The sequence below is a fragment of the Miscanthus floridulus genome, chromosome 3 (genome assembly GCF_019320115.1).
Source record: "Miscanthus floridulus cultivar M001 chromosome 3, ASM1932011v1, whole genome shotgun sequence".
Lineage (NCBI taxonomy): Eukaryota > Viridiplantae > Streptophyta > Magnoliopsida > Poales > Poaceae > Miscanthus > Miscanthus floridulus.
The window spans coordinates 102,168,190-102,183,025 of NC_089582.1; the positions used below are offsets into that span (position 1 = coordinate 102,168,190).

General features: G+C 48.1%; 1 protein-coding gene across 1 annotated transcript; it reads left to right on the plus strand.

Moving 5' to 3' along the window:
- Window positions 1-47: 47 nt before the first annotated feature.
- LOC136546282 (histone H4) lies at window positions 48-578 on the plus strand. Its single transcript, XM_066538253.1, has one exon. The coding sequence runs from the start codon at window positions 133-135 to the stop codon at window positions 442-444; it is 312 nt and encodes a 103-aa protein (XP_066394350.1). The 5' UTR covers window positions 48-132; the 3' UTR covers window positions 445-578.
- Window positions 579-14,836: the final 14,258 nt, after the last annotated feature.

Genomic DNA, 14,836 nt, shown 5'->3' on the forward strand with positions numbered 1-14,836 from the left:
TCGCATCTCTATATTACTCGCCACCCGTCCTCATCTAATCCATCGTTCCCGAGCTCCTCCCCACACCAGAAAAATCCCCAATTCTTCGTCTCCGTCAGAGAAGAGGGACCGTTCGAGGCGGAGGCGGCGGCGATGTCGGGGCGCGGCAAGGGAGGCAAGGGTCTGGGCAAGGGCGGCGCGAAGCGCCACCGGAAGGTGCTCCGCGACAACATCCAGGGCATCACCAAGCCGGCGATCCGGAGGCTGGCCCGGAGGGGCGGCGTGAAGCGTATCTCGGGGCTCATCTACGAGGAGACCCGCGGCGTGCTCAAGATCTTCCTCGAGAACGTCATCCGCGACGCCGTCACCTACACGGAGCACGCGCGCCGCAAGACCGTCACCGCCATGGACGTCGTCTACGCGCTCAAGCGCCAGGGCCGTACCCTCTACGGTTTTGGAGGCTAGGCGCCTCTTCGTAGTTGGGGAATGGTTGGAGGATATGCTTCTGTGTCGCTTTGGGTCGTAGTGTTGCTGCGTTCCTGGATGTAATCCTATGTTTCTGCAATGAAGAAATGCGAGTAATGATGCTCTGCCATGAAGTAATGATGCTCTGCCATGAAGAAATGCTAGTAATCATGCTACGTATGTTGTGTCTCGTTGATTGTTTTCCTGAGAAATGGTAGTAACAGTGACTCGTTCAGGAACCGAGCTGCCTGCCCAGTGCGTCAGTTAACGCTTGCTGTTCATCTTGAATCCCTAATCTGAGGGGATTGAATCCGCCACGATTCAAAACCCCCTTCGGTCCTCTAGTTCCCTCGAATTGCAGGATAGCCGAACAAATGGGAAGGCTAGCCACAACCAGATTGCCGGGGCTACGGACCGCGTGAATCAGTTGTACTCCCTCCGTCCCAGGTTAATTGCATTTCTTGAGTTCAATTTTTGTCAAAAAAAAGTGACTCGTATACTCACCTCTGTGGTGTGATTTGCTTAAGGTTAAAGATCTTCACTTACAAGGAAGAAGCATCCTGTTGAGGAGTGGGAAAAAAAAACCAGATACTGGGAAGACCGCTGGCTCTGATAAACCTTTAGGAACAACAAATCCTGTTTTATATGAGCTGTGTGAACAGAAATCTATCTCTGTTGCGCAAGTTGTTTCAGGTGCAGTAACAATCTGTCATGAGCCAACGGGAGATATTACAGGTTGGGCCTCAATTTGTTGGATCGAACTAGTAGGTTGGTGACACAATCTCATTTAGGAGATGGCTGCCTGATGAGCTACAGGTGTGCTGGGATCACATCTGGTCTGATACTATAAATCTGCAGCTTTCTGAAGAAAAAGATGTGATCATCTGGAAATTAGAAAGAAATCATCTTTTTTTTTCAGTTAAATCTCTATACAATGCCTTAACTAGCAATGACAATGGCCAATGTTTCAAAATCATTTGGAAAGCAAAAATTCCACATAAAGTGAAAATCTTTATGTGGCTTTTGGCTAATGGGGTGGTCTTAACTAATGATAATTTGCTTAAAAGGAAGTGGAAAGGAGATCCAGAATGTTATTTCTGTGAGGAAAATGAGACCATAACTTATCTTTTCTTCTCTTCTTCAAATGCTAGAGTGTAGCTACATGTTTTGGAGCTAATAACATCCCAAAGGACTTCCCACAATGTTGGAAATGGTGTGAACTGTGGTTGCCTGATGGGAGAAACTTTCGTTGTTGGGGAGTGGCAGCAATCAGATGGGCCACTTGGAAGGCTAGAAATAAAATCTTTTTTGAGATGAAAAAGGTGCATAATCCAATTGAGATTCTTTGTCATGCTTGTGCCTTGATGCGGTATTGGACAAATTTATGTAAGGAGATGGATCGTGAAGCTCTCATCGAAGGCGTCGACACCATGCTGCGAGTGGCAAAGGAAGTTCTGGCGGCTCGTCATAACACAATATTTAGGACCAAAACAGGAAAAAATGTTGGCTCAGGAAATAATAGGTTTGCATTTGACATAATCATACTTCAAAAGAGTGGCCTATTAACAATACTTACTAGGTGCACTTTTCTGGTTTTCATCCAAGCGATTTTCTACATTCGGATTTTGAGCTGTCGTCTTTGGAACAGCAGTCGAAAAAGGCTCTCAGGTTCTGATATATCAAACTTTGAAACTGTCGGTGCGAAATGTGGCCGACAAGTAAATATTTGTAGTCTTGCCGTACGTTGTGATCGGATGTGGCCTAGCACGCGATGACACAGGATTTATACTGGTTCAAGCAACGTGCCCTACGTCCAGTTTCAGTCGGTCGGTGACTTTATTCCTGAGCCCAGGTGCTCGAAGTTTGCTGTGGGGTTACAAACGAGTAAGGAATGAGAAGGGGGGTGTTAGAGGCCTGGTCAGACTCTGAACCGAATGGAAGAGTGTGATGGGTGCTCTAACGTGCGCTAAGTATTGGAGCGTATGCTCTGTGTAGCTGTCGAGTTCTAGAGTTGAGCTGTTCGAGTCCTCAGGTCATCGAGTCGTCTAGCATTCTCCCGTTGAGAGAGAGTGCATCCCCTTTTATAGTTGAAAGAGATGGCCTTACAAGTAAGAGAGAAAGAAAGAGAGTGTATACGTGTCCTTTCTAGTCTTATTGCCCACGCTGTTGGGTACGAGACGGTCGTCGACGCCTAGAATACTGTCCGCGCTCTGACGCGTCTGGAAGGTTGTATAGCGCCCGTCTGGCATGGCCTAGTGGAGCCATCCTGCAGGTGCGCAGGGCATGATAGGGTACGGTCTTCGGTATTGCGGTTGACTTCAGCGCCTTACCTTATCTGCTTCGTCTAATCCCTAGGCCCTCACCGAACGGGCGTCCCCGGTCAGTCGTTCCCAGTCAGTCCCGACCGTGTCGGTCGGGAAAGAACAACGAGCAGAGGTCTGGCGTATCCTCGGTCGGAGTTGGACCGTGGTCCTACCTTGGCCAGGCCTTCCGGTCGTGGACCGGATCGTGGTCTCGGCCTGTCATTATGTATCTGGGCTGGCCCATGCGCGAGTTATCGTTGTGTCGTCTGTTGGGCCGGGTTTTGCAGGGAAGCCGGTCCATTGGGGGCCCGTGTTTATAAACCCGACATGAGCCCCCGAGCCCCTTTGGGGCTTTTGTGAAGCCGTGAAGGGGCTGTTCACACACGGAGCTCGATCCCGAGGGGTCGGACGAGACGGAGCCCACGGCCAAGGGTCGGGCGAGACAGAGATGGGCATAGCCCCCGAGCCTACAGCCGGCTGGAGAGTCGGTAGGAGGCTGAGCACCTTGGTACTCTTTTCTAGGTCTGCAGACTCTTGTGTTCCTTCTGGTCGGGGTGTTCGCCCGTATTTGTTCCGACCGCAGCCTGTGCGATCGGTCGGGTTCCTAAGTAGGGACCTAGCAGCTCGAGCCCCCATGTCCGCCCGTCCCGCAGAGGGCACGGGCGCCACCGTGGGCAACGCCTATCCGGCCAGAGATGCAGTCGCACAGGGGCCGCCCTCGCCTGAAACGGGCGTGGCGCTAGCCGATGGCTCCTGCCTCACTTGAAGGGCGATGTTTTTCTTTGGCACCAGCGCCAAAGGATTCCACTTCCTACCGACGCTGCAAGGAACAAAATACATAAGTCACGATGAATTTCGACCAAAACAGGGAAAAATAGGGAAGCTGATAACTCGCCTCGGCGTCGTCGGGTGGTAGATATGTTTGGGGGGTGAACCCCCCGACCTCTGGTCCGCCTCATTGGGGCAAGGCCATTTCAAGCCCGCCCCCTGCTCCTGGGCAGAGGGGCTTGCTTCCCTTAGATCTTGGGGTGCGACGGTGGAGCCACCTGCCTCCGCTGGTACCTCAGGCGCGGCAGCAGAGCCGCCCGCCCCTATTGGCTCCTAGGCTAGTTGACGGAACGACTCATCTCCTCTAGATCCTCGGACATGCCCTCCCCTTCATGGAATGGGAAGGGTCCTGACTCCTGCAAGGACGAACCGATACCTATCAGCACATCCTCGTTCTCTAGGTCGTCCTACTCGATGTCATCGACTACCTCATCATCGTCTCCATCATCATCATCATCATCATCATCATCACTGCTATCGGTGTCCTCCCGTCGCTCCAGGGCCTATAGCTTCTGTTGCTTCTTCTTCCTCGTGTGCTCCTTCACCTTCCTCAGTCACTCGCCCTCGATGTGATTTGCCAACCTTACGGATGAATCCCTTGGCAACGGTGCTGGGTGATCCTTGAAGATGAGGTCCCTTGGCTGGTCCTGTCCCTCTCAAAGTTAGTATCAAGAGGTCGGGAAATCAATTGAAGAGGAGGTATGAGGAGGGGAAACTTATGAAGACAACATGGCCTGGTTTCAGATGCATCAGACGATGCCCCGGCACCGGGTAAATGAAATTGAGGGGGGCGTTCGTGTCGTCCCACGAAGGCTCCATCGCCTCCTTAATGCGTTGCTTGACCTCGGAGTGGGAGAGCGCTCCCTCGGCAAGCATCGTTCCATCGAATAACGCCTCGGGTGCCATCGCATACAGCGGGAGCGCGCGCATCATCAACGGCGCCACCCTCCTTGCGTGGTAGGCCCTGATGATGCCTGACCCCTTCAGGCTGCTCTCCTTTAGGATGTGGATGGTGGCGATGTGGTCTTGGATCTTTCTCTTGTCCTTCTCCGCAATGCCCCACTTCCTCCACGATTCCGGGGCCTCTTCGATCAGGTGTCCGGTGAACTCCGGTAGAGGGGCGGCGTCATTGTTCTTGAGGTAGAACCACAACGAATGCCACCCCTTATTGGACATTGATAGCCGCATCGGTGGGTACTCGTCGACCTGGTTGTTCCGAAGTTGGATGCCGGCGCACCCCATTGACATGTGCAGTTCCTGCCTACCGCTCTTCTCCCTCTTCTTCTAGAGGGTGATGGCGAAGAAGTACCACCACAGATCGAAGTGGGGGCTGATGCCTAGGAATCCCTCGCACAGGACGACGAATGCCACCATGTGCTGGATCCCGTTGGGGTTGAGATGCTGTAGCTCGATCTTGTAGTAGTGCAACAGCCCCTAGAGAAATCTGTGGGCAGGGGTCGTGAACCCACGCTCATGGAAGTGGCAAACAACACTATGTAGCCATCAGGCGGTGCGGTAGATCCTCCTCATCGGGCAGTAGCCACTCCTCGGCCGAGGTCCGCACGCGAAGAAGACCGCAACAGATGAGGCCCTCCATGCGCTGGAAGGTGATGTTAGAACGGTACCACGGATCCATTGGAGCTGGGGACGGTTGGACGTGGGCTCAACGGTGGAGGGGATGTGGAGATAGGGAACCCTAGGTGATTGGTGACGGCGGTCATGGCTGTGGAGGCAAAGATGTAAGGTATGGAACTTGGGGGGCGAACCCTTTGGTTTTATGCGGGCGACGGGTGCAAGGAAACCAACCGTCCGCCTAGATCTCCGCGCCTGCCATGATCTACCACAACGTTTCGTTGTGGGAAGTGCGCACGCAATCTCTGCCTGTTCCCTCAGAAACATTGCCGGATGTTTCGCCTCTCTGGACGGGCCTCGACTCTTCACAAGTAAGAGGAATATGGATAAAAAACACCTCTATGCCCCGCATGGGGCCAGGAGTTCGAAGGTTGGCCCATCGACGGTTTCAATAATCGTTCTAGGCACCCTTAGAGTAAGGGATGGAAAGGGATGGGCCTGCAAGCGGACATTACCTAGGCGCATGAGCACCATGGGTATCCTGGCCCATGATCGAGTCTCGGTGGGGTACGATCCATGTTTTTTCCCTGAAGAAAGGCAGAGAGCCCTCGGGACTGGTCGAACAGACCTCAGAACTATATGGATTGACCACTGGGCATCTAAAGTTAGTCACCAAGCTGACCTAGCTAGATCCCCATGAACGAGATGCCGGGACCCCACTCGAACTAGCTAGCTAACAACTCACCGAGCACCAAGGCTTGTCCATAGATGAAAATCATGGCACGGCTCACCCCTTTGGTTGTGGAAACCATGGACGTGTGACAATCACAAAGGCGAGCCGACCTTTGACCAGACCCTCGCTACGCGTGGGGGCTCGATGAAATATTAGACTCGTAGGGAGACTAGACGCACGGTCATAGAACAACGGACCTCCACGGGGGTCAAAAATCAGGAAAAACCTTTTTCAACCCACCAAATCTCACAGCCATACCCGCGAAGGGTCCAACCTCGACAAGAGGGAATCACTGTCCCCAGGACACGCCACGGGCAACAAAAGAAGGCTAGGGCCTTAGAGTCCTCCCATTTGGAAAAACCTCTGAAGTTGTATTCTACTCCTCCGCAGGCTTGTGGCTACTGTCTGGGACCAATACTAGGGTACCCGAAGGGGAGGAGCTAATAACCATCAACGTTGATTCATCCGAGCGGTCAAGAGCATGACTACAACTCTTGTCGACCCCCAGGTATGTAAGCTCTGCCTCTCCCAGCCTCTGAGGGTTGGCTCTGCCTCACCCGACCCCTGAGGGTTGGCTCCGCCTCACCCAACCCTCAGAGGGTGGCTCTGCCTCGCCCGAGACCGAGACTATGGGCTCCGCCTCGCCCGACCCCCAAGGGTGGCTCCACCTCGCCCAACTCCGAGGCCACGAGCTCCGCCTCGCCTGACCCCTGAGGGTGGCTCCACCTCGCCCGACATCGAGGTCGTGGGCTCCACCTCACCTGACCTCTAAGGGTGGCTCCGCCTCGCCCGACCCTTGAGGGTGGACTCTGCCTCACCCGATCTCTAGGGGCGACCTCCGTCTCGCCTGATACCAAGGCCGCGGGCTCCACCTCGCCCAACCTCTAAGGGCTGGCTCCGCCTTGCTCGACCCTTGGGTTTGGGCTTTGCCTCGCCCGGTCTCTAGGGAGGAACTCTGCCTTGCCCGACCCTAAGGCCGGGGCTCCGTCTCGCCCAACAGAGACCCATACCACCGCCAACCACTCCAGGTCCAAGCATATGGGCTCGGGTCAAAGCTTTGACACTAGGGAAGAGACTTGCATGCCTCGATGTAACCTGCGACCACGATGGGCTATACATGAGGGTTCACATCAGGAACAATGTTGGGCGTACCGGTGTTGTTCTACCTAACCCTCAAATGAACCCTAACGGGCGCGTCAGTTCACCACGACGTCTGCCAGGACGGGATGGAGCACCATGATCGGTGGACGACGCCGATGTATGGCGCTAGTGACAGACAGGGCCACGACATGAAGCTATCTCTGTTGACGTCTACAGGGTCGGTGGGACCCGCATAGAAGAAAAGAAGGACCCGGCAATCCTCGAGGACTTCTTCTTCTGATTCTCCTCTTTTCCCTCAACTATAACCCCTGCTTTTTTCTTGGCCTATAAAAGGGAAAGTAGGACGTCCCATTAGGGGCATCGGAACTCATCGCAACACACCATAGAAGACTCAAATCCGATCAACTCATCGAACCCCGAACATACAACCGAGCAGCGACCGAGCTCTTGTCACCCGTTTACCCTTTTTCATTAGAGACTTGGGACTTGTCCCTCTCTCGCCGATTTGTAACCCCTACTATGAACTTTCAGTGCTAGTAACATGAGCGGCAGTAATAAACTGGACATAGGGACATTCTGCCCGAACCAGTATAAACCTCGTGTCCTCTTAGCACACCATCCGAGCCAGACGCGCAATATTAAAAATTTACTAGTCGGTGGCAACTCGAAACACCGACAACTATCTAACTATTAGATAGGCTAAAATATCAAATAAAATTGAGGAGAATTATTAGGAAAGAGGAGGTGGGACATTTGTAAAAATATTAATAATAAGGCTTTTGTTAGATAAATAAAAGACAACTATTGTATAGCTTGGCTCTTACAATTTGACTCATAATCGAACACTTGGCTCTATTATTGGACTTGCTAAAACTTCACCCACTACCGAGCTGAGAACGAGGCACAATATCCTAAGTATGATTTTACCACAATGAATTCCTCGATAATCACATCATAAACTTGTTAATAGAGTTGTTTGTGAATTGTGTATCGTCTAATTCACTGTACTTTATCACGTGCCTTCGCTTCATAATAAAATGCAGACATTTTTTTCGGGACAAGTTGGAAACATTGCCGTCTATTTCGGGCTGCAACACAAACTCATAAGGAAAAAGTCTAATTTACTTCCCTCAACTATTGTGATTGTACGATTTCCCTCCCTGAACTATACAACTTTTTTTTGTCCTCCTTCAACTTTTGAAACCATTTGTTTTTGCACCTTCAGTAGTTTTGATGGTGGAGTGGGGGAGGTGGGTAAATCAGACTAGGTTAAAAGTCTAGGGAGGTAAATTAGACTTGAAATATTTTTAAAAGATATCCAAAATCATAAAAACAAAGTTTCAAAAAATCTATCCAAATATTTTTACCTGGAAAAGAATCCTTAAATCTAGTTTAATTTTATAAAATTCATAGAAAATTTGTTTTTACATCAAAAAAATTATGAAACTAGTTTTAGATTTTTTTTTCTAAAATCATGCTCGATCTGTCTTATGGTACCTAGCTTGAAATTGTTTGAACCTTTATACCCTCATTTTGCTGTTTATTTGCTAGTAAAAACCCTCGTTATCTATTATAATTAGTCGATGTTGATCGTTCGACTACATAGAAGTGCCTGTGAAGTGTTGCTGGAACTATGTATGTCTGGTAGGGTGGGCACCGGTCCCTATCCTGGATAAATTTTCAAAGTAGCTACGTTAGTCTGCATGGCAGCATGCACCCTTCCGCACAAATGGTTCTGGTGACGCTCCACCGATGTTTCTATGTAGTCTGGATGATCAATATTGACTAATTTTAATAGATAACGTGAGAGTCTACTAGCAAATAAGCACAACAATGAGTTTATAAAGATTCGGACAAATTCAAGCTATGTATTATAAGATAGATCATGATTTTAGAAAAATCTGAAACTAGTTTCATAATTTTTAAGGTAAAACAAATTTTCTAAGGTTAAATCAGATTTTAGAATTTTAATTACATTATTTTCCATGTAAATATTGTCGGGTTCATAAATCCAGGGTCCCCAATGGGCCCGCTTCCTAGCAAAACTCGACCCAGTAGACGGTGTAGCAACAACGGGCGCCTCCTAGGCCAGCCCGGTTACCTAACGATCGACCCGGAGAACGATCCAGTCTCTGACCAGAATGCCTGGCCAAGGAGGGGTCATGATCCGACTCCGACCTCCTTTTTCGACCAGTAATACGTCGAAGCTTTGCTTGCAGCTCCTCTCCGACCGACACGATTGGAGCCGGCCGAGGACGCCCACTCGGTAAAGGCCCGAGGATCAGGCAGAGCAGATAAGGTAAGGCGCTCAAATCAACCTCAATACCAAGGACCGTACGCTGCACACCTGTAGGGCAGTACCAACGGGCCATGCCAGATGGGTACTATGCAACCTTCCAGACGTGTCAGAGCCCAAACAGTGTTGTGGGCGCCGATATTTGTCTTACAGTATTGTAGGCGCCGACATTTACCATACCAGGCGAACACGGTAAAATCTGCCAGACGCATCTGGGCATGAACAGTATTGTGGGTGCCGATAATCGTCTCATACCTGATGGCATGAGCAACAAGACTATGTAGGACACATACACACTCTCTCTCTTTCTCTCTAAACTTGTAAGAGCCCACCCCCTTCGACTATAAAAGGGAATAAGATCTCTCCTAAAAAAGGACGGTGGTTCAGACTCTCTCTGGATGGTCCTAGGCAATCTAAGCATTCAAACAGCTTCACAGCTCTAGAACTCAGCAGCTACATAGAGCATATGCTCCAATACTCAGCATACGTTAGAGCTCTCATCACTCTTGGCCCTTCGGTTCAGAGTCTGACTAGGCCTTTAACACCCCTATGACAAAACCGCCCAATTTATACAAGATCAAGTATGGTTGTCCCCGCTAACACGTTGACACACCCATACTTTCACTCATATAAACCCGGTAGTCCGCCGAGTGTCCCGAAAGACCTCGGTAAATCAACATCACAACCAAGATCGCGTGATTAAGCAAATACACATCACATACATCGGGTTGCAGCGGAAATAATATTACAAAGGGGTTAACAAATAATAGTACAAGTTTGGGTTTCAAAACCGCTTAGTGAAAACAACATAGCTTTCAAATGATTACATTAATATAAGTTCCAAATATATTGCTAGCATAGTGACATTATCCGACAAAAGCATATAGATGAGAAGTAAGTATAGAATCACCGAGCCCACCGGTGGTTAGCCACCATCATCAACAGGTCAAGAACATCACCTGCAACAAGGTGGGATAAACCCTGAGTACTCGAATATACTCAGCCAGACTTATCCGTCTTAAACCAAAATAAAGCGACACCAAGGATTATGCAAGGCTTTCTTTAGTGGGCTAGCTGACTTATTTGCGAAAAGCATAAGCTATCATGAAGAAACCATTTTAAGTACTTTGCATCATCTTTATTATGACCTATCCATCTAGGTAAGCACCTGTACTATAGCAATCACTTGATTAACCAATAACATCCAGTTACCAATTTAGATTTAGCATATCCCATACCATCCAGATAACCATCATTGTTCGATAATAATTACTATGATGAAGTAACTCGAGTCAAGTGCTCACTATCCAGGAGCGATGGCGATTTGAATCGATTCCTAACCAGCTGGTGATTTATTCCTTACACAAACCTCACTCACCCGCTAAAGTGAGATATTGATCACCGAGTCAACTTTCCAGGAATCTCGAGTTTGCCAGGAACCACATGTACCCGGGGGCCGACCGACTGCACTTTGGTCTTATCATCTTGCCCCCGTGTCCTACCACACCTACTCCGGCACAGTGCGTTGCGGGCAATCTACTCGGCCCGAAAAATCTCCCAGCTTCGCGGTCGGAAGGTACTTTATCCGGCCAGCTAAATGTAAGGCATGCGTTCAACATGACTCGAGGCCCAACAACGATCGGTCCTTAATCGACACAGACGGAAACTAACAGCACCCCAGAACCCTGTCTGGTTGCCTCCAACTTTTTCCGTCCGGTCTCCAATTCTCCATCACACATGGTTAATTCTAGGATATCATTCTTTCCATAGCTAAATTCCTCCAGTAACCACCTACCAATGTAGGTGACCGGATATCACCGATCACTACCAGTCTAAGCAAGGCTAAGCAGTTATTCGATCCTGACCTAACAGGGTAAAAATGTAATAAGGTAGGCAAGGATAGTAATAAATGCATCAACGGTTTCAATCAACTCCTACAACTTAATGCAACAATATATAACTCATATATAGAAAGAATTGCTTTTATAAATTAGGAGACTTATAATGCTCCGGGGCTTGCCTGGGATCCGATACAAGTCAGTTCAGTTAGCTTGCACCATCCTGGTGACATCTCGGATCCTAGCACTCGCTTAGTCCTTCCATCTTCGGGATAGATCCATCAAACACTGTCTTCGGGTTTGGCTCCAACATCACGTCCTTCACGTGGTTCATCTAGCGTACCTAAATGAGATGCAAGATGCATGTGTATGAATGTGATGAATGGTAACACAAGATGCATCACATAAGCATTCAAGACAACACAAGATTATGTAAGACATAGACACCAATAGCTATTTAACTATCATCACACAACTAACTATAGAGAGCAAGCACATCAAGCATGACACAAGTTTAATAAGGTCACAAGTATCATAACTTGATCATCAACAAAGCCACACTTAGCAATATACAAGCAAACAACTATAATTGGAATCTGTCAATTTCTGGATATGCAAATAGCAGCTATAAGATTTAGCTATAACTGGAGTTACACAAATCCAAATGACTTGCAAGAAGACATTCTGGAAAGCTTATGAAATGTTCTACAATTCATCTTTAATCATCTTAGCATGATTCTCAAGTTAACTAAGTCAAATATATCTATTTACAGAAACTGGTCCACAATTGACAGAAAACAGCCATTTCTGAAACCCAACTTTAAACAGCTGTAACTCTTAAACTACTTGGCCAAATGACACCAAATTTTAATAGAAGCTAGATACATGAATTATCTACAACTTTTGTATAAACAAGTTTCACAACAAAGCACATTATCATGAAGAACTTTACTAAGTTCCCAGATCTGTCCATAAACCACACCGGCAAGAAAATAATTATTAACTTATGTTGCAAATTCATAATTGGGCTAAACCAACTTTACCAACATTTCACACATGACTAAAGAACACCAGAAAACCTAGTGTCCATGACCAAATAAATCCTTTTAATGCATTTCTTAATTTATTTTAGATAACAAGGTGACTTAATGAACATATACCAAAAGTGCACAATAACTTCTACAAAAATTACAGTGGCTCACATGTCCTCTCAATAGTCTACTGTACAAATTTCACTCCATTTGGATATGTATAGCAACCTCTATGAAAAAGACAAGTTGCTAAAGCAAGAATTCATGTGAGAGCAAGATAAACCAATAACTCACTCATACTTCATCCAATACTCATGAAATTTTTACCACACATCAACTATCACATGAGTAGCATGCCACAAAAATTTCACTTCATTTGGAGCCCTAGATCTACAGTTATGAAAAATAACAAATTCAACTAGCATTACAACCTTACTGCACAAATCTATTTTTACCGCAAAATATTTAAACTAAAACATGCCATATTATAGATCCACTGCATAGACAATTTCACAAGGATTCCAAAAAGTCCTCATTTACTATTTTACGAATTTTCTACGATTTACTATGAATTTCCAAAGTTCCTGCAAAATAATTACAAACCAGTCCTTATGGCACTATTCACCTGAGTCTATGACATTGCAGTTACACCCCTCCCTTTAGTCGAATTGTTGCGCGAGGTCCCTGGTCGGAAAAAAAGAGCAGAGGATGGCCGGGGATCGCTGCTCCGGCCGGAGGAGGCCATGCCATCGACGGCTGAGGGGCGGGGGAGCACCGGTGGGTCCACACGCACTCGTAGGTGGCCGCAGCTTGCTCCGAGGAGGCCCGACGCGGCCTAGCCACGCACGCCGGTGGCCTGCAGCGGCGGCGGCTGCGGTCCTTCGGTGGCGACGGCGATACGGCGGCCGATGGCTTGGGCGAGCGTGCGCGCGAGGTGCAGCACGACGAGGCAAAGGCGGTGGTGCACGTGGCTACGGCCGTGGGGGCTTGGAGCGGCGAGGACGCAGCGGTGGCGAGCTCGGCCAGCCGGCCATGGCGGACGCGTGTCCCAGCGCGGAGTAGAGCGAGGAAGAGCAAGTGAGGGAGAGCGCTGGGGAGTGGGGAGCTCGGCGTCCAGCTCTATACCGCGCAGGGGAGGCAGGGCGCATGGCAGAGGAGGCAGGGCACGCGGCAAGGAAGCTCAGCAATGGTGGCCACGTCCACGGACACGCGGCGTCCTTTGAGGCATTCTACCGAGCACGTGGCGGGCGACGGTATGACCGACGTGGGGAGCCGATTTGGGCCGCTTCCGGGCTGAATCAGACCTTGGGCCAAAAACAAAGTTTGCTCACCTCAGACTGCTCTACATTTCTCATTTAAGGAGCCAAGTCATTAGAGCTCTGGATCAGCAGGTAATTAGGCTCCAAGTTAATAGTGTCGACGCATTGACGGCGATGAACAAAAGCCCCAAATTGAGGGTCAAAACGAAGTCCAACAAGTGCCATTTTTATACATGCTCATCTCCATCATGTACACTCCAACTTTTATCTTTGGACCAAGTTGAGTTGCTTAATGAATTCCAGAGAACGCGAGACGTCAATGCCGATGTCGATGAATTCTAGACTTAGAATATTTCTAAGTGCTGAAATCAGCAGCAGATTTGATCTTGTGACCTCGATTTGACTTACTTCCAAGATGATCTAGCTCTTAGTCCAAAAACAAAGTTTGTTCTACATGATATGGACTACAACTTTCATTTAAGGTCCAACCTCAAAACTGGTATAGAACCTGCTGTTCTACTTTGACCAGAGTAGGATCACGATGAAGCTTAAATTATCCTTTTTGATCCATTAGAGCATTTTCTTGGCATTTGCCCAACATGAACCTTTCATGACTTTTGTTGTAGAGTTCATCTAGAGTCATTTTGGCATGGTTGCAAGGTTTGGTTGACATCTCATGTTCTCATTCACTTAATAGTGCAATTCAAGCACTTCGCAAAGTCATTCCAATAAGGATATAACTTATCATTTTATATGACTTTTTGATTCCAAACTTCATGAAACTTTTCGAGTGTCCAATATAGATGGGTATTGATGTGAGACACATGAAGATATCCCAATCACACCACCCAAGCATATATCTTGAAAAGGGGTCTATAGGCGAGCAAAAGGTGCAATATCCAAGTTTAGGTTGGGGCTCGTTTCTATAGGTTTGACCTTGACATCTTCATCATCACTTAATATACCATGTTTTAGCTCAAACCCATTGCTTAACTGGTGGCAAACACCTGGGGTGTTACAGCCCTCCCCCCTTAAAGGAATCGCGTCCCGAGATTCGATGCGAAAGACTTAGGGAAGAGAAACATGTCATCCAGTTTCCAACATCAGTGATAGCATTAGGCTACTTAACTTCGGAGCATTAGAGAGGCTAATTTGGTCATGACACTTTCTGATACTTATCCTTCGTAGTAAGTTTTGTCTAAAGAATTTCCTTCGTTGGCCTTCATGAAGTATTGTTACTTTGGGAGGAATCCAAGATAGCAATGTCCTACGTACTTCGTCCTCGATGTACGAAGAGCGATACAAACATAGACTAAATACTTGCAACATCTACTTCCCAAGTGGATATAGCACAGACCATAGGGACTTTTTGCACTAGATGATAATCTTCTAAAGGATACTCGTTGCAATGGTTCCATGTGTGCAGTTCTC